General features: G+C 47.6%; 1 protein-coding gene and 1 long non-coding RNA gene across 9 annotated transcripts in view; both read right to left on the minus strand.

The window, feature by feature from the left end:
• The window catches only part of ncor1 (nuclear receptor corepressor 1), a 129,183-nt gene that overhangs the window by 88,596 nt on the left and 19,934 nt on the right, over positions 1 to 20,653 (minus strand). For 2 of the 4 annotated variants that reach the window (XM_062960719.1, XM_062960717.1), the window contains exons 10-11: positions 10,732 to 10,904; positions 6,924 to 6,980 (exon numbers count right to left, since the gene is read on the minus strand). In XM_062960719.1, the coding sequence (XP_062816789.1) occupies positions 6,924 to 6,980; positions 10,732 to 10,904 (230 nt within the window). The remainder of the gene's footprint in view (positions 1 to 6,923; positions 6,981 to 10,731; positions 10,905 to 20,653) is intronic. The other 2 variants (XM_062960721.1, XM_062960720.1) reach the window with 1 other exon arrangement.
• LOC134293363 (uncharacterized) lies at positions 6 to 6,917 on the minus strand. 5 transcript variants are annotated; one of them, XR_010000329.1, is made up of 3 exons: positions 5,812 to 6,917; positions 3,981 to 5,356; positions 6 to 3,796 (listed from the first exon to the last, which is right to left on the minus strand). It is a non-coding gene; the product is annotated as an uncharacterized LOC134293363 (long non-coding RNA). The 5 variants fall into 5 exon arrangements; XR_010000328.1 differs by having other exon boundaries at positions 3,981 to 4,118; positions 4,579 to 6,917; XR_010000326.1 differs by having other exon boundaries at positions 3,981 to 4,118; positions 4,303 to 6,917.

The raw sequence follows: 20,653 nt of genomic DNA on the forward strand, positions 1-20,653 counted from the left end.
TGCGGACGTTACACGAGAAAAGAGAAGAGAGAGAAAAAGACGACATCCAGACTGAAAACAAAAATAGCGGGAGGGAAACTATATCATCCCGAGGGTCACTTTGCGAGAAAAGAAGGGGTTCTCGGAAAAAAACAAAACAAGGAAGCAGAGAATTTAAACTCTTGCACTTCCAAATCTATAGAAATCCTATCTAAGGAGTTGAACAAGATGGCCGACGCCTCCCATCATGCCCAGGCAGTCAGTCGATGATCCCGGACAACTACCCATGATGGGCCCTGGACTCCATCAAATAAAAATAATAATAATTTTATTTCTTACCCACCTCTCCTGGCGGCTCGAGGCAGGTCACTTATAATAATAATAATAATAATAATAATAATAACAACAACTTTATTTATATACTGCCCTATCTCCTCAAGGGATTCAGAGCGGAGAATTAGTTATAAGAGTTATATACTCTTTTAAGTTGAAAGAATAGTAATATTCTGAGCATCAGCTTGACCAGACCGGCTATTCTAAGCAGCCACTCACTCGCACCATCGGAAATTGGGAAAAGTTACTTTTCTTCTGAATTGGCAGGGCAGGAGATTTTGGGGAGGGTTGGTGGGAAAATCACGCCAACAAAGTTAACTGTCGGCCAGCTTGGATTCGAACATAGAGCCGTCCCTTCGCAGAGTTAATAGAAGGAACACGGGGCTACTGACGGAAATGACAGACATCACACGCCAAAACGAGGCCTTTCCATGTTTGCAATGGCGCCACAGACAACTTGGAGTAGGATCTCTTGGAGCCCGAAAAAAAAAAAATTCTCACTATACGGCCAATCGCACACGCTCCCTACTTAACAGGGTTGTTGGGATACGTCTCCACTGAGCAACAAACCAAAGCTACGCCTGTGTAAACAAAGGGAATCCAATTAGGACAGTTTCCCAGTAAAACGTCGTAGTTAAAGAGCTGCAAAAGGGCAAGGGACCTGGACCTGATGGTACTAGTTAAAGAGCTGCAAACGGGTAAAGGACCTGGACCTGGTGGCTCTTGTAGTTAAAGAGCTGCAAAAGGGCAATAGACCTGGACCTGATGGTACTAGTTAAAGAGCTGCAAACGGGCAAAGGACCGGAACCTGATGGTACTAGTTACAGAGCTGCAAATGGGCAAAGGACCTGGACCTGATGGTACTAGTTAAAGAGCTGCGAAAGGGCAAAGGACCTGGACCTGATAGTACTAGTTAAAGTGCTGCAAATGGGTGAAGGACTGGGACCTGATGGCACTAGTTAAAAAGCTGCAAACAGGCAACGGACCTGGACCGGATGGTACTAGTTAAAGAGCTGCAAATGTGCAAAGGACCTGGACCTGATGGTACTAGTTAAAAAGCTGCAAATGGGCGAAGGACCTGGACCTGTTGGTACTAGTTAAAAGGACCAGGACCTGATGGTACTATTTAAAGAGCTACAAATGGGCAAAGGAACTGGACCTGATGGTACTAGTTAAAAAGCTGCGAACGGGCAAAGGACCTGGACCTGATGGTACTAGTTAAAAGGACCGGGACCTGATGGTACTAGTTAAAGAGCTGTAAACGGGCAAAACACCAGGACCTGGTGGCACTAGTTAAAGAGCTGCAAACGGGCAAAACACCAGGACCTGGTGGCACTAGTTAAAGAGCTGCAAACGGGCAAAACACCAGGACCTGATGACACTAGTTAAAGAGCTGAAAACGGGCAAAACACCAGGACCTGGTGGCACTAGTTAAAGAGCTGTAAACGGGCAAAACACCAGGACCTGATGACACTAGTTAAAGAGCTGAAAACGGGCAAAACACCAGGACCTGATAGTACTAGTTAAAGAGCTGCAAACGGGCAAAACACCAGGACCTGATGGCACTAGTTAAAGAGCTGCAAACGGGCAAAACACCAGGACCTGATAGTGCTAGTTAAAGAGCTGCAAACGGGCAAAACACCAGGACCTGATGGCACTAGTTAAAGAGCTGAAAACGGGCAAAACACCAGGACCTGATAGTACTAGTTAAAGAGCTGTAAACGGGCAAAACACCAGGACCTGATGACACTAGTTAAAGAGCTGAAAACGGGCAAAACACCAGGACCTGATAGTACTAGTTAAAGAGCTGCAAACGGGCAAAACACCAGGACCTGATGGCACTAGTTAAAGAGCTGCAAACGGGCAAAACACCAGGACCTGATAGTACTAGTTAAAGAGCTGCAAACGGGCAAAACACCAGGACCTGATAGTACTAGTTAAAGAGCTGCAAACGGGCAAAACACCAGGACCTGATAGTACTAGTTAAAGAGCTGCAAACGGGCAAAACACCAGGACCTGGAGGCACTAGTTAAAGAGCTGTAAACGGGCAAAACACCAGGACCTGATGGCACTAGTTAAAGAGCTGTAAACGGGCAAAACACCAGGACCTGATGACACTAGTTAAAGAGCTGCAAAGGGGCAAAACATCAGGACCTGCTGGCACTAGTTAAAGAACTACAAACGGGCAAAACACCAGGACCTGATAGTACTAGTTACAGAGCTTCAAATGGGCAAAACACCAGGACCTGATGGTACTAGTTAAAGAGCTGCAAACGGGCAAAACACCAGGACCTGGAGGCACTAGTTAAAGAGCTGCAAACGGGCAAAACACCAGGACCTGATAGTACTAGTTACAGAGCTTCAAATGGGCAAAACACCAGGACCTGATGGTACTAGTTAAAGAGCTGCAAACGGGCAAAACACCAGGACCTGATAGTACTAGTTACAGAGCTTCAAATGGGCAAAACACCAGGACCTGATGGTACTAGTTAAAGAGCTGCAAACGGGCAAAACACCAGGACCTGATAGTACTAGTTACAGGGCTTCAAATGGGCAAAACACCAGGACCTGATGGTACTAGTTAAAGAGCTGCAAACGGGCAAAACACCAGGACCTGGAGGCACTAGTTAAAGAGCTGTAAACGGGCAAAACACCAGGACCTGATGGCACTAGTTAAAGAGCTGTAAACGGGCAAAACACCAGGACCTGATGACACTAGTTAAAGAACTACAAACGGGCAAAACATCAGGACCTGATAGTACTAGTTACAGAGCTTCAAATGGGCAAAACACCAGGACCTGATGGTACTAGTTACAGAGCTTCAAATGGGCAAAGCACCAGGACCTGATAGTACTAGTTAAAGAGCTGCAAACGGGCAAAACACCAGGACCTGATAGTACTAGTTAAAGAGCTGCAAACGGGCAAAACACCAGGACCTGATAGTACTAGTTAAAGAGCTGCAAATGGGCAAAACACCAGGACCTGGAGGCAATAGTTAAAGAGCTGCAAACGGGCAAAACACCAGGACCTGATGGCACTAGTTAAAGAGCTGCAAACGGGCAAAACACCAGGACCTGATGACACTAGTTAAAGAGCTGCAAAGGGGCAAAACACCAGGACCTGATGACACTAGTTAAAGAGCTGTAAACGGGCAAAACACCAGGACCTGATGACACTAGTTAAAGAGCTGCAAAGGGGCAAAACATCAGGACCTGCTGGCACTAAAGAACTACAAACGGGCAAAACACCAGGACCTGATAGTACTAGTTACAGAGCTTCAAATGGGCAAAACACCAGGACCTGATGGTACTAGTTAAAGAGCTGCAAACGGGCAAAACACCAGGACCTGGAGGCACTAGTTAAAGAGCTGCAAACGGGCAAAACACCAGGACCTGGAGGCACTAGTTAAAGAGCTGTAAACGGGCAAAACACCAGGACCTGATGGCACTAGTTAAAGAGCTGTAAACGGGCAAAACACCAGGACCTGATGACACTAGTTAAAGAGCTGCAAAGGGGCAAAACATCAGGACCTGCTGGCACTAGTTAAAGAACTACAAACGGGCAAAACACCAGGACCTGATAGTACTAGTTACAGAGCTTCAAATGGGCAAAACACCAGGACCTGATGGTACTAGTTACAGAGCTTCAAATGGGCAAAGCACCAGGACCTGATAGTACTAGTTAAAGAGCTGTAAACGGGCAAAACACCTGTACCTGATGGTATTAGTTAAAGAGCTGCAAACGGGCAAAACACCAGGACCTGATGGCACTAGTTAAAGAGCTGCAAACGGGCAAAACACCAGGACCTGATGACACTAGTTAAAGAGCGGCAAAGGGGCAAAACATCAGGACCTGCTGGCACTAGTTAAAGAACTACAAACGGGCAAAACACCAGGACCTGATAGTACTAGTTACAGAGCTTCAAATGGGCAAAACACCAGGACCTGATGGTACTAGTTACAGAGCTTCAAATGGGCAAAGCACCAGGACCTGATAGTACTAGTTAAAGAGCTGCAAACGGGCAAAACACCAGGACCTGATAGTACTAGTTAAAGAGCTGCAAACGGGCAAAACACCAGGACCTGATAGTACTAGTTAAAGAGCTGCAAACGGGCAAAACACCAGGACCTGGAGGCACTAGTTAAAGAGCTGCAAATGGGCGAAGGACCGGGACCTGATGGTATTAGTTAAAGAGCTGCAAACGGGCAAAACACCTGTACCTGAGGGTACTAGTTAAAGAGCTGCAAAGGGGCAAAACACCAGGACCTGATGGTACTAGTTAAAGAGCTGTAAACGGGCAAAACACCAGGACCTGATGGCACTAGTTAAAGAGCTGCAAATGGGCGAAGGACCGGGACCTGATGGTATTAGTTAAAGAGCTGCAAACGGGCAAAACACCTGTACCTGATGGTATTAGTTAAAGAGCTGCAAAGGGGCAAAACACCAGGACCTGATGGTACTAGTTAAAGAGCTGTAAACGGGCAAAACACCAGGACCTGATGGCACTAGTTAAAGAGCTGTAAACGGGCAAAACACCAGGACCTGGTGGCACTAGTTAAAGAGCTGTAAATGGGCAAAACACCAGGACCTGATGGCACTAGTTAAAGAGCTGCAAACGGGCGAAGGACCTGGACCGGATGGTGCTAGTTAAAGAGCTGCAAAGGGGCAAAGGACCAGGACCTGGTGGCACTAGTTAAAGAGCTGTAAATGGGCAAAACACCAGGACCTGATGGCACTAGTTAAAGAGCTGCAAACAGGCGAAGGACCTGGACCAGATGGTACTAGTTAAAGAGCTGCAAAGGGGCAAAGGACCAGGACCTGATGGCACTAGTTACAGAGCTGTAAATGGGCAAAACACCAGGACATGATGGTACTAGTTAAAGAGTTGTAAATGGGCAAAGGACCGGGACCTGATGGTATTAGTTAAAGAGCTTCAAACGTGCAAAGGACCTGGACCTGACGGTACTAAAGAGCTGAAAACGGGCTAAACACCTGGACCTGATGGTACTAGTTAAAGAGCTGTAAACGGGCAAAACACCAGGACCTGATAGTACTAGTTAAAGAGCTGCAAACGGGCAAAACACCAGGACCTGATAGTAATAGTTAAAGAGCTGCAAATGGGCAAAACACCAGGACCTGGAGGGACTAGTTAAAGAGTTGTAAATGGGCAAAGGACCGGGACCTGATGGTATTAGTTAAAGAGCTTCAAACGTGCAAAGGACCTGGACCTGACGGTACTAAAGAGCTGAAAACGGGCTAAACACCTGGACCTGATGGTACTAGTTAAAGAGCTGCAAACGGGCAAAACACCAGGACCTGATGGTACTAGTTAAAGAGCTTCAAACGTGCAAAGGACCTGGACCTGACGGTACTAAAGAGCTGAAAACGGGCTAAACACCTGGACCTGATGGGACTAGTTAAAGAGCTGCAAACAGGCGAAGGACCGGGACCTGATGGCTTTTCTAATTAAAGAGCTGCAAACGGGCAAAGGACCTGGACCTGATGGCACTAGTTAAAGAGCTGCAAACGGGCAAAACACCAGGACCTGATGGCACTAGTTAAAGAGCTGCAAACAGGCGAAGGACCTGGACCTGATGGCACTAGTTACAGAGCTGTAAATGGGCAAAACACCAGGACATGATGGTACTAGTTAAAGAGTTGTAAATGGGCAAAGGACCGGGACCTGATGGTATTAGTTAAAGAGCTTCAAACGTGCAAAGGACCTGGACCTGACGGTACTAAAGAGCTGAAAACGGGCTAAACACCTGGACCTGATGGTACTAGTTAAAGAGCTGCAAACGGGCAAAGGACCTGGACCTGATGGCTTTTCTAATTAAAGAGCTGCAAACGGGCAAAACACCAGGACCTGATGGCACTAGTTAAAGAGCTGCAAACGGGCAAAACACCAGGACCTGATGGTACTAGTTAAAGAGCTGCAAAGGGGCGAAGGACCTGGACCTGATAGTACTAGTTAAAGAGCTGCAAACGGGGAAAACACCAGGACCTGATGGTACTAGTTAAAGAGCTGTAAACGGGCAAAACACCAGGACCTGATGGTACTAGTTAAAGAGCTGTAAACGGGCAAAACACCAGGACCTGATGGTACTAGTTAAAGAGCTGTAAACGGGCAAAACACCAGGACCTGGAGGCACTAGTTACAGAGCTGCAAACGGGCAAAACACCAGGACCTGATGGCACTAGTTAAAGAGCTGCAAACGGGCAAAACACCAGGACCTGGAGGCACTAGTTACAGAGCTGTAAATGGGCAAAACACCAGGACCTGATAGTACTAGTTAAAGAGCTGCAAACGGGCAAACACCAGGACCTGGAGGCACTAGTTACAGAGCTGCAAACGGGCAAAGGACCGGGACCTGATGGTATTAGTTAAAGAGCTTCAAACGTGCAAAGGACCTGGACCTGACGGTACTAAAGAGCTGAAAACGGGCTAAACACCTGGACCTGATGGTACTAGTTAAAGAGCTGCAAAGGGGCGAAGGACCGGGACCTGATGGCACTCGACGTGCCCAAAACGGGAAGCAGGGAAACAATAAAACCAAGCGAAAACAACCCGCACGGAGCGAAGTATCCTGAGAAGGGCAGGGCTGACTAACCTGCTGGAACCCTGGACAGGAGGCTCTGCGCGCTGCAACATTTTGTTGCTGGTCTCCCTAATGATAGGAGAAAAAAAAACACACACACACGCCAAGACGTTCCCAATGGAAATGCCAACGTTCGGACGCGCTCGTCCGGGCGCAGAAGGGCCTTTGCTTCGTCTCGCGCGGACAAGGAAGCAAAGGGACACCGCCGTTGCAGCACAGCCTGATCTTTCTGTAACAACGTTTTCCCCTCGTGTTTTCGGGAATCCCATGCGGGCGGAGGAGACGGGCTTGCGTCTCAACCTGACTCTCAACCTTCCTGTCTGTCCCTGACTCCGCAGCCCCTCGATCGCATTGCAAACCAAGCACGGAAACCAAGGGAAGCTCAAGCGGACTACGCCAGCGGTGGCAAAGGAAAAGGAAAATAAGTCAGACGGCAACAAAAATAGGATTAGTTTAAATTAAAAGGGGGGGAGATATTGAGGAGACGGTAATGTAATATTACAATATCTATTACAGTAGAGTCTCATTTATCCAACATAAACGGGCCGGCAGAACGTTGGATAGGCAAATATGCTGGATAATAAGGAGAGATTAAGGAGAAGCCTATTAAACACCAAATTAGGTTATGATTTTACAAATTAAGCACCAAAACATCATGTTATACAACAAATCTGACAGAAAAAGTCGTTCAATACGCAGTAATGCTACATAGTAATTACTGTATTTACGAATTTAGCACCAAAATATCACGATGTATTGAAAACATTGACTACAAAAATGTGTTGGATAATCCAGAACGTTGGATAAGCGAATATGTTGGATAATAAGGAGAGATTAAGGAAAAGCCTATTAAACATCAAATTAAGTTATGATTTTACAAATTAAGCACCAAAACATCATGTTATACAACAAATCTGACAGAAAAAGTCGTTCAATACGCAGTAATGCTACATAGTAATTACTGTATTTACGAATTTAGCACCAAAATATCACGATGTATTGAAAACATTGACTACAAAAATGTGTTGGATAATCCAGAACGTTGGATAAGCGAATATGTTGGATAATAAGGAGAGATTAAGGAGAAGCCTATTAAACACCAAATTAGGTTATGATTTTACAAATTAAGCACCAAAACATCATGTTATACAACAAATTTGACAGACAAAGTAGTTCAATACACAGTAATGATATGTAGTAATTACTGTATTTACGAATTTAGCACCAAAATATCACGATGTATTGAAAACATTGACTACAAAAATGCGTCGGATAATCCAGAACGTTGGATAAGCGAGTGTTGGATAAGTGAGACTCTACTGTATTTATTTACTTAAAACATTCTACTGTATATGTATTATTTATTTATTTATTTATTTGACTATTTACTTAAAACATTTATATTCTGCTCTTCTCCCAACGTTTATACGGCAAGCATTCCATGCCGGGACATAAAATAAATATATACAAAAGCATTAAAAACACTAAATAATATATTCATTATATGTCTTATAATTATACAATATTATAAGAAAAATAATTATAATATTTATCATAGGTATTACAAGTATATTGTAATAGTTAAAGAGCTGCAAACGGGCAAAGGACCTGGACCTGATGGTATTAGTTAAAGAGCTGCAAACAAGCAAAGGACCTGGACCTAATGGCTCTTCTAATTATATTATAGCTATATTACAATAAAGTACAGTAGAGTCTCACTTATCCAACGCTCGCTTAGCCAACGTTCTGGATTATCCAACGCATTTTTGTAGTCAATGTTTTCAATATATCGTGATATTTTGGTGCTAAATTCATAAATACAGTAATTACTACATAGCATTACTGCGTATTGAACTACTTTTTCTGCCAAATTTGTTGTATAACATGATGTTTTGGTGCTTAATTTGTAAAATCATAACATAATTTGATGTTTAATAGGCTTTTCCTTAATGCTTCCTTATTATCCAACATATTCGCTTATCCAACATTCTGCCGGCCCATTTATGTTGGATAAGTGAGATTCTACTGTAACTAGGTATAGGATTACAAGTACGTTATAATACTACATTTATTGTAACATTCCACAAAAATAATATTTATTACAGGTAGAACTATAATATTATATTTTATAGGTATTATAACTATATTATATTGTATAATAATATTCCAAAATAATTATAATATTTATTACAGGTATTATAACTGCATTATGATATTAAAATTTATTATAACTATAATATTACATACTTATTATATGTATTATAACTATATTATTATATTAGTATTAATAAAATATACAAACATATTTATTATATATATTATAATTATATTTACTACAATATAACAAAATAGAAATAATAATTTTAGATGCATTATAACTACTGTATATAATAAAAATAATTAGTATACTATTTATTATAGGTATTACAGGTATAATATAGTGTAATAGTATACTAAAAATTAATGTTTATATTTATTATAGGTATAACTGTTACAATATTAGATTTATTATACGTATAACTATATTATATTGTATAATAATATAGCAAAATAATTATAATATTTATTACTGGTATTATAACTATATTATATTAGTATTTTCATCATCATCATCATTTAATTACTTATTAATCGCCCTCCATCCAAGATGCTCTAGGCGATTTACAAGCTAAATTGTAAAGGATAAAAATACATACATCCAAATATTGATAAAATTAACATAGAGCAAAAGCTCTAGTAAAAAGCCAGGTCTTGAGTGCTAGGGTAAAAGGCCCTTTTTATTATTTATTATTATAACAAAATGATACATATACTTGTATGTATTATATTTACTGCAATACTGTAACAAAATAGAAACAATATTTATGATATGTATTATGACTGTAATATTTATGATACTTACTCTAATATTTACTGTAATATTATAACAAAATAGAAATAATGTTTATGATATGCATTATAACTAATATTTATGATACCTTGCATACCTAATATTTACTGCAATATTAAAACAAACTAGAAATAATAATATTTATGATACCTATTATAACTACAGTATATTATAATATTACATTATTATAATAATTATAGTATAAACATATGGGAATTTTTCGATTGTGTCAGAAGCAAATTGAGGATATCCTGCAAGTCGCTGGACCTGATGGAAATAATGTTTATGATATGCATTATAACTAATATTTATGATACCTTGCATACCTAATATTTACTGCAATATTAAAACAAACTAGAAATAATAATATTTATGATACCTATTATAACTACAGTATATTATAATATTACATTATTATAATAATTATAGTATAAACATATGGGAATTTTTCGATTAAAGAGTTAAAGAGTTGCAAATGGGCAAAGGACCTGGACCTGATGGCATTTGATGTGCCCAAAATGGGAAGCAGGGAAACAGAAAAAAAGTCTACAGGGACGTTGCCCAGGGGACGCCGGGATGTGTTACCATCCTCTCATGTCCCCACAAGCTAGAGCTGACAGACGGGAGCTCACCCCGTCTCGCAGATTCGAACCGCCGACCTTCAGATCTTCGGGTCAGCAGTTCAGCTGGCACAAGGGTTTAACCCACTGCACCACCGCGGCTCTCCCTATATATGGGATGGAACTCTATATCTGCTAAAAGACTTCTTTCAGGGCCGTACGGAATCAAGCAAGGCCGTGCTATTCGCCCGTTACGGGGTCATTGAAAGGAAGAGGCGCGACCGCTGGCGTGGTCCCCCCGGGGTCCCTCGGACGTGGTGACAGAGGCGCCGGCGCGGGCGGGGCCGATGCGGAGGGAGAGCGGCCTTACCGTTGGAAGCGCTCCTGCTGCTCCCGCTGCTTCCGGATCTCCGGGAACTGCTTCTCGTAATACTCCCGCGTCTTGCTCTCCTTGGCCTTCCGGCGCGGGTTGTTCTCGATCCGGTCCACCTTCTTCTCCCAGGCCTCCATCAGCTGGTCGTAGCGCTGGCAGATCTTCTGCTCCTGCGGGTCCCATGGACATAGAAGCACAAATATATATATATACAGACACACGTCCCAAGAAATATAGTTAGATACAGAGCTGCAAACGGGCAAAGGACCTGGACCGGATGGGACTGATTAAAGAGCTGCAAACGGGCAAAGGACCTGGACCGGATGGCACTGATTAAAGAGCTACAATCGGGCAAAGGACCTGCACCGGATGGCACTGATTAAAGAGCTGCAATCGGGCAAAGGACCTGCACCGGATGGCACTGATTAAAGAGCTACAATCGGGCAAAGGACCTGCACCGGATGGCACTGATTAAAGAGCTGCAAACGGGCAAAGGACCTGGACCGGATGGCACTGATTAAAGAGCTACAATCGGGCAAAGGACCTGCACCGGATGGCACTGATTAAAGAGCTGCAATCGGGCAAAGGACCTGCACCGGATGGCACTGATTAAAGAGCTACAATCGGGCAAAGGACCTGCACCGGATGGCACTGATTAAAGAGCTACAATCGGGCAAAGGACCTGCACCGGATGGCACTGATTAAAGAGCTGCAAACGGGCAAAGGACCTGGACCGGATGGCACTGATTAAAGAGCTGCAATCGGGCAAAAGACCTGGACCGGATGGCACTGATTAAAGAGCTGCAATCGGGCAAAGGACCTGGACCGGATGGCACTGATTAAAGAGCTGCAATCGGGCAAAGGACCTGCACCGGATGGCACTGATTAAAGAGCTGCAATCGGGCAAAGGACCTGGACCGGATGGCACTGATTAAAGAGCTGCAATCGGGCAAAGGACCTGGACCGGATGGCACTGATTAAAGAGCTGCAAACAGGCAAAGGACCTGGACCGGATGGCACTGATTAAAGAGCTGCAATCGGGCAAAGGACCTGGACCGGATGGCACTGATTAAAGAGCTGCAAACAGGCAAAGGACCTGGACCGGATGGCACTGATTAAAGAGCTGCAAACGGGCAAAGGACCTGGACCGGATGGCACTGATTAAAGAGCTGCAATCGGGCAAAGGACCTGGACCGGATGGCACTGATTAAAGAGCTGCAAACAGGCAAAGGACCTGGACCGGATGGCACTGATTAAAGAGCTGCAATCGGACAAAGGACATGGACCGGATGGCACTGATTAAAGAGCTGCAATCGGGCAAAGGACCTGGACCGGATGGCACTGATTAAAGAGCTGCAAACGGGCAAAGGACCTGGACCGGATGGCACTGATTAAAGAGCTGCAAACGGGCAAAGGACCTGGACCGGATGGCACTGATTAAAGAGCTGCAATCGGGCAAAGGACCTGGACCGGATGGCACTGATTAAAGAGCTGCAAACAGGCAAAGGACCTGGACCGGATGGCACTGATTAAAGAGCTGCAATCGGACAAAGGACATGGACCGGATGGCACTGATTAAAGAGCTGCAATCGGGCAAAGGACCTGGACCGGATGGCACTGATTAAAGAGCTGCAATCGGGCAAAGGACCTGGACCGGATGGCACTGATTAAAGAGCTGCAAACGGGCAAAGGACCTGGACCGGATGGCACTGATTAAAGAGCTGCAATTGGGCAAAGGACCTGGACCGGATGGCACTGATTAAAGAGCTGCAAACAGGCAAAGGACCTGGACCGGATGGCACTGATTAAAGAGCTGCAAACGGGCAAAAGACCTGGACCGGATGGCACTGATTAAAGAGCTGCAAACGGGCAAAGGACCTGGACCGGATGGCACTGATTAAAGAGCTGCAAACGGGCAAAAGACCTGGACCGGATGGCACTGATTAAAGAGCTGCAATCGGGCAAAGGACCTGGACCGGATGGCACTGATTAAAGAGCTGCAAACAGGCAAAGGACCTGGACCGGATGGCACTGATTAAAGAGCTGCAAACGGGCAAAGGACCTGGACCGGATGGCACTGATTAAAGAGCTGCAAACGGGCAAAGGACCTGGACCGGATGGCACTGATTAAAGAGCTGCAATCGGGCAAAGGACCTGGACCGGATGGCACTGATTAAAGAGCTGCAAACAGGCAAAGGACCTGGACCGGATGGCACTGATTAAAGAGCTGCAATCGGACAAAGGACATGGACCGGATGGCACTGATTAAAGAGCTGCAATCGGGCAAAGGACCTGGACCGGATGGCACTGATTAAAGAGCTGCAATCGGGCAAAGGACCTGGACCGGATGGCACTGATTAAAGAGCTGCAAACAGGCAAAGGACCTGGACCGGATGGCACTGATTAAAGAGCTGCAATCGGACAAAGGACATGGACCGGATGGCACTGATTAAAGAGCTGCAATCGGGCAAAGGACCTGGACCGGATGGCACTGATTAAAGAGCTGCAAACGGGCAAAGGACCTGGACCGGATGGCACTGATTAAAGAGCTGCAAACGGGCAAAGGACCTGGACCGGATGGCACTGATTAAAGAGCTGCAATCGGGCAAAGGACCTGGACCGGATGGCACTGATTAAAGAGCTGCAAACAGGCAAAGGACCTGGACCGGATGGCACTGATTAAAGAGCTGCAATCGGACAAAGGACATGGACCGGATGGCACTGATTAAAGAGCTGCAATCGGGCAAAGGACCTGGACCGGATGGCACTGATTAAAGAGCTGCAATCGGGCAAAGGACCTGGACCGGATGGCACTGATTAAAGAGCTGCAAACGGGCAAAGGACCTGGACCGGATGGCACTGATTAAAGAGCTGCAATTGGGCAAAGGACCTGGACCGGATGGCACTGATTAAAGAGCTGCAAACAGGCAAAGGACCTGGACCGGATGGCACTGATTAAAGAGCTGCAAACGGGCAAAAGACCTGGACCGGATGGCACTGATTAAAGAGCTGCAAACGGGCAAAGGACCTGGACCGGATGGCACTGATTAAAGAGCTGCAAACGGGCAAAAGACCTGGACCGGATGGCACTGATTAAAGAGCTGCAATCGGGCAAAGGACCTGGACCGGATGGCACTGATTAAAGAGCTGCAAACAGGCAAAGGACCTGGACCGGATGGCACTGATTAAAGAGCTGCAAACGGGCAAAGGACCTGGACCGGATGGCACTGATTAAAGAGCTGCAAACGGGCAAAGGACCTGGACCGGATGGCACTGATTAAAGAGCTGCAAACGGGCAAAAGACCTGGACCGGATGGCACTGATTAAAGAGCTGCAAACGGGCAAAAGACCTGGACCGGATGGCACTGATTAAAGAGCTGCAATCGGGCAAAGGACCTGGACCGGATGGCACTGATTAAAGAGCTGCAAACAGGCAAAGGACCTGGACCGGATGGCACTGATTAAAGAGCTGCAAACGGGCAAAGGACCTGGACCGGATGGCACTGATTAAAGAGCTGCAATCGGGCAAAGGACCTGGACCGGATGGCACTGATTAAAGAGCTGCAATCGGGCAAAGGACCTGGACCGGATGGCACTGATTAAAGAGCTGCAAACGGGCAAAGGACCTGGACCGGATGGCACTGATTAAAGAGCTGCAAACGGGCAAAGGACCTGGACCGGATGGCACTGATTAAAGAGCTGCAAACGGGCAAAGGACCTGGACCGGATGGCACTGATTAAAGAGCTGCAAACGGGCAAAGGACCTGGACCGGATGGCACTGATTAAAGAGCTGCAAACGGGCAAAGGACCTGGACCGGATGGCACTGATTAAAGAGCTGCAAACGGGCAAAGGACCTGGACCGGATGGCACTGATTAAAGAGCTGCAAACAGGCAAAGGACCTGGACCGGATGGCACTGATTAAAGAGCTGCAAACGGGCAAAGGACCTGGACCGGATGGCACTGATTAAAGAGCTGCAAACGGGCAAAGGACCTGGACCGGATGGCACTGATTAAAGAGCTGCAAACAGGCAAAGGACCTGGACCGGATGGCACTGATTAAAGAGCTGCAATCGGACAAAGGACATGGACCGGATGGCACTGATTAAAGAGCTGCAATCGGGCAAAGGACCTGGACCGGATGGCACTGATTAAAGAGCTGCAAACGGGCAAAAGACCTGGACCGGATGGCACTGATTAAAGAGCTGCAAACGGGCAAAAGACCTGGACCGGATGGCACTGATTAAAGAGCTGCAAACGGGCAAAAGACCTGGACCGGATGGCACTGATTAAAGAGCTGCAATCGGGCAAAGGACATGGACCGGATGGCACTGATTAAAGAGCTGCAAACGGGCAAAAGACCTGGACCGGATGGCACTGATTAAAGAGCTGCAAACGGGCAAAAGACCTGGACCGGATGGCACTGATTAAAGAGCTGCAAACGGGCAAAAGACCTGGACCGGATGGCACTGATTAAAGAGCTGCAATCGGGCAAAGGACCTGGACTGGATGGCACTGATTAAAGAGCTGCAAACAGGCAAAGGACCTGGACCGGATGGCACTGATTAAAGAGCTGCAAACAGGCAAAGGACCTGGACCGGATGGCACTGATTAAAGAGCTGCAAACGGGCAAAAGACCTGGACCGGATGGGACTGATTAAAGAGCTGCAAACGGGCAAAGGACCTGGACCGGATGGCACTGATTAAAGAGCTGCAATCGGGCAAAGGACCTGGACCGGATGGCACTGATTAAAGAGCTGCAATCGGGCAAAGGACCTGGACCGGATGGCACTGATTAAAGAGCTGCAAACGGGCAAAGGACCTGGACCGGATGTCACTGATTAAAGAGCTGCAATCGGGCAAAGGACCTGGTCCGGATGGCACTGATTAAAGAGCTGCAATCGGGCAAAGGACCTGGACCGGATGGCACTGATTAAAGAGCTGCAAACGGGCAAAGGACCTGGACAGGATGGCACTGATTAAAGAGCTGCAATCGGGCAAAGGACCTGGACCGGATGGCACTGATTAAAGAGCTGCAATCGGGCAAAGGACCTGGACCGGATGGCACTGATTAAAGAGCTGCAATCGGGCAAAGGACCTGGACCGGATGGCACTGATTAAAGAGCTGCAATCGGGCAAAGGACCTGGACCGGATGGCACTGATTAAAGAGCTGCAATCGGGCAAAGGACCTGGACCGGATGGCACTGATTAAAGAGCTGCAATCGGGCAAAGGACCTGGACCGGATGGCACTGATTAAAGAGCTGCAATCGGGCAAAGGACCTGGACCGGATGGCACTGATTAAAGAGCTGCAATCGGGCAAAGGACCTGGACCGGATGGCACTGATTAAAGAGCTGCAATCGGGCAAAGGACCTGCACCGGATGGCACTGATTAAAGAGCTGCAATCGGGCAAAAGACCTGGACCGGATGGCACTGATTAAAGAGCTGCAAATGGGCAAAGGACCTGGACCGGATGGCACTGATTAAAGAGCTGCAAACGGGCAAAGGACCTGGACCGGATGGCACTGATTAAAGAGCTGCAATCGGGCAAAGGACCTGGACCGGATGGCACTGATTAAAGAGCTGCAATCGGGCAAAGGACCTGGACCGGATGGCACTGATTAAAGAGCTGCAATCGGGCAAAGGACCTGGACCGGATGGCACTGATTAAAGAGCTGCAATCGGGCAAAGGACCTGGACCGGATGGCACTGATTAAAGAGCTGCAATCGGGCAAAGGACCTGGACCGGATGGCACTGATTAAAGAGCTGCAATCGGGCAAAGGACCTGGACCGGATGGCACTGATTAAAGAGCTGCAATCGGGCAAAGGACCTGGACCGGATGGCACTGATTAAAGAGCTGCAATCGGGCAAAGGACCTGGACCGGATGGCACTGATTAAAGAGCTGCAATCGGGCAAAGGACCTGGACCGGATGGCACTGATTAAAGAGCTGCAATCGGGCAAAGGACCTGGACCGGATGGCACTGATTAAAGAGCTGCAAACGGGCAAAGGACCTGGACCGGATGGCACTGATTAAAGAGCTGCAATCGGGCAAAGGACCTGGACCGGATGGCACTGATTAAAGAGCTGCAAACGGGCAAAGGACCTGGACAGGATGGCACTGATTAAAGAGCTGCAATCGGGCAAAGGACCTGGACCGGATGGCACTGATTAAAGAGCTGCAATCGGGCAAAGGACCTGGACCGGATGGCACTGATTGAAGAGCTGCAAACGGGCAAAGGACCTGGACCGGATGGCACTGATTAAAGAGCTGCAATCGGGCAAAAGACCTGGACCGGATGGCACTGATTAAAGAGCTGCAATCGGGCAAAGGACCTGGACCGGATGGCACTGATTAAAGAGCTGCAATCGGGCAAAGGACCTGGACCGGATGGCACTGATTAAAGAGCTGCAAACGGGCAAAGGACCTGGACCGGATGGCACTGATTAAAGAGCTGCAATCGGGCAAAGGACATGGACCGGATGGCACTGATTAAAGAGCTGCAATCGGGCAAAGGACATGGACCGGATGGCACTGATTAAAGAGCTGCAAACGGGCAAAGGACATGGACCGGATGGCACTGATTAAAGAGCTGCAATCGGGCAAAGGACATGGACCGGATGGCACTGATTAAAGAGCTGCAATCGGGCAAAGGACATGGACCGGATGGCACTGATTAAAGAGCTGCAATCGGGCAAAGGACCTGGACCGGATGGCACTGATTAAAGAGCTGCAATCGGGCAAAGGACCTGGACCGGATGGCACTGATTAAAGAGCTGCAATCGGGCAAAGGACCTGGACCGGATGGCACTGATTAAAGAGCTGCAAACGGGCAAAGGACCTGGACCGGATGGCACTGATTAAAGAGCTGCAATCGGGCAAAAGACCTGGACCGGATGGCACTGATTAAAGAGCTGCAAATGGGCAAAGGACCTGGACCGGATGGCACTGATTAAAGAGCTGCAAACGGGCAAAGGACCTGGACCGGATGGCACTGATTAAAGAGCTGCAATCGGGCAAAGGACCTGGACCGGATGGCACTGATTAAAGAGCTGCAATCGGGCAAAGGACCTGGACCGGATGGCACTGATTAAAGAGCTGCAATCGGGCAAAGGACCTGCACCGGATGGCACTGATTAAAGAGCTGCAATCGGGCAAAAGACCTGGACCGGATGGCACTGATTAAAGAGCTGCAAATGGGCAAAGGACCTGGACCGGATGGCACTGATTAAAGAGCTGCAAACGGGCAAAGGACCTGGACCGGATGGCACTGATTAAAGAGCTGCAATCGGGCAAAGGACCTGGACCGGATGGCACTGATTAAAGAGCTGCAATCGGGCAAAGGACCTGGACCGGATGGCACTGATTAAAGAGCTGCAATCGGGCAAAGGACCTGGACCGGATGGCACTGATTAAAGAGCTGCAATCGGGCAAAGGACCTGGACCGGATGGCACTGATTAAAGAGCTGCAATCGGGCAAAGGACATGGACCGGATGGCACTGATTAAAGAGCTGCAATCGGGCAAAGGACCTGGACCGGATGGCACTGATTAAAGAGCTGCAATCGGGCAAAGGACCTGGACCGGATGGCACTGATTAAAGAGCTGCAATCGGGCAAAGGACCTGGACTGGATGGCACTGATTAAAGAGCTGCAATCGGGCAAAGGACATGGACCGGATGGCACTGATTAAAGAGCTGCAAACGGGCAAAGGACCTGGACCGGATGGCACTGATTAAAGAGCTGCAATCGGGCAAAAGACCTGGACCGGATGGCACTGATTAAAGAGCTGCAATCGGGCAAAGGACCTGGACCGGATGGCACTGATTAAAGAGCTGCAATCGGGCAAAGGACCTGGACCGGATGGCACTGATTAAAGAGCTGCAAACGGGCAAAGGACCTGGACCGGATGGCACTGATTAAAGAGCTGCAAACGGGCAAAGGACATGGACCGGATGGCACTGATTAAAGAGCTGCAAACGGGCAAAGGACATGGACCGGATGGCACTGATTAAAGAGCTGCAATCGGGCAAAGGACATGGACCGGATGGCACTGATTAAAGAGCTGCAATCGGGCAAAGGACATGGACCGGATGGCACTGATTAAAGAGCTGCAATCGGGCAAAGGACCTGGACCGGATGGCACTGATTAAAGAGCTGCAATCGGGCAAAAGACCTGGACCGGATGGCACTGATTAAAGAGCTGCAATCGGGCAAAGGACCTGGACCGGATGGCACTGATTAAAGAGCTGCAATCGGGCAAAGGACATGGACCGGATGGCACTGATTAAAGAGCTGCAATCGGGCAAAAGACCTGGACCGGATGGCACTGATTAAAGAGCTGCAATCGGGCAAAGGACCTGGACCGGATGGCACTGATTAAAGAGCTGCAATCGGGCAAAGGACCTGGACCGGATGGCACTGATTAAAGAGCTGCAAACGGGCAAAGGACCTGGACCGGATGGCACTGATTAAAGAGCTGCAATCGGGCAAAGGACATGGACCGGATGGCACTGATTAAAGAGCTGCAATCGGGCAAAGGACATGGACCGGATGGCACTGATTAAAGAGCTGCAATCGGGCAAAGGACATGGACCGGATGGCACTGATTAAAGAGCTGCAATCGGGCAAAGGACCTGGACCGGATGGCACTGATTAAAGAGCTGCAATCGGGCAAAGGACCTGGACCGGATGGCACTGATTAAAGAGCTGCAAACGGGCAAAGGACCTGGACCGGATGGCACTGATTAAAGAGCTGCAATCGGGCAAAGGACCTGGACCGGATGGCACTGATTAAAGAGCTGCAATCGGGCAAAGGACCTGGACCGGATGGCACTGATTAAAGAGCTGCAAACGGGCAAAGGACCTGGACCGGATGGCACTGATTAAAGAGCTGCAATCGGGCAAAGGACCTGGACCGGATGGCACTGATTAAAGAGCTGCAATCGGGCAAAGGACATGGACCGGATGGCACTGATTAAAGAGCTGCAATCGGGCAAAGGACCTGGACCGGATGGCACTGATTAAAGAGCTGCAATCGGGCAAAGGACCTGGACCGGATGGCACTGATTAAAGAGCTGCAATCGGGCAAAGGACCTGGACCGGATGGCACTGATTAAAGAGCTGCAATCGGGCAAAGGACCTGGACCGGATGGCACTGATTAAAGAGCTGCAATCGGGCAAAGGACATGGACCGGATGGCACTGATTAAAGAGCTGCAATCGGGCAAAGGACCTGGACCGGATGGCACTGATTAAAGAGCTGCAAACGGGCAAAGGACCTGGACCGGATGGCACTGATTAAAGAGCTGCAAACGGGCAAAGGACCTGGACCGGATGGCACTGATTAAAGAGCTGCAAACAGGCAAAGGACCTGGACCGGATGGCACTGATTAAAGAGCTGCAATCGGGCAAAGGGCCTGGACCGGATGGCACTGATTAAAGAGCTGCAAACAGGCAAAGGACCTGGACCGGATGGCACTGATTAAAGAGCTGCAATCGGGCAAAGGACCTGGACCGGATGGCACTGATTAAAGAGCTGCAAACGGGCAAAGGACCTGGACCGGATGGCACTGATTAAAGAGCTGCAATCGGGCAAAGGACCTGGACCGGATGGCACTGATTAAAGAGCTGCAAACAGGCAAAGGACCTGGACCGGATGGCACTGATTAAAGAGCTGCAATCGGGCAAAGGACCTGGACCGGATGGCACTGATTAAAGAGCTGCAAACAGGCAAAGGACCTGGACCGGATGGCACTGATTAAAGAGCTGCAAACGGGCAAAGGACCTGGACCGGATGGCACTGATTAAAGAGCTGCAAACAGGCAAAGGACATGGACCTGATGGCACTGATTAAAGAGCTGCAATCGGGCAAAGGACCTGGACCGGATGGCACTGATTAAAGAGCTGCAAACAG

Source organism: Anolis carolinensis, unplaced genomic scaffold (genome assembly GCF_035594765.1).
Source record: "Anolis carolinensis isolate JA03-04 unplaced genomic scaffold, rAnoCar3.1.pri scaffold_7, whole genome shotgun sequence".
NCBI lineage: Eukaryota > Metazoa > Chordata > Lepidosauria > Squamata > Dactyloidae > Anolis > Anolis carolinensis.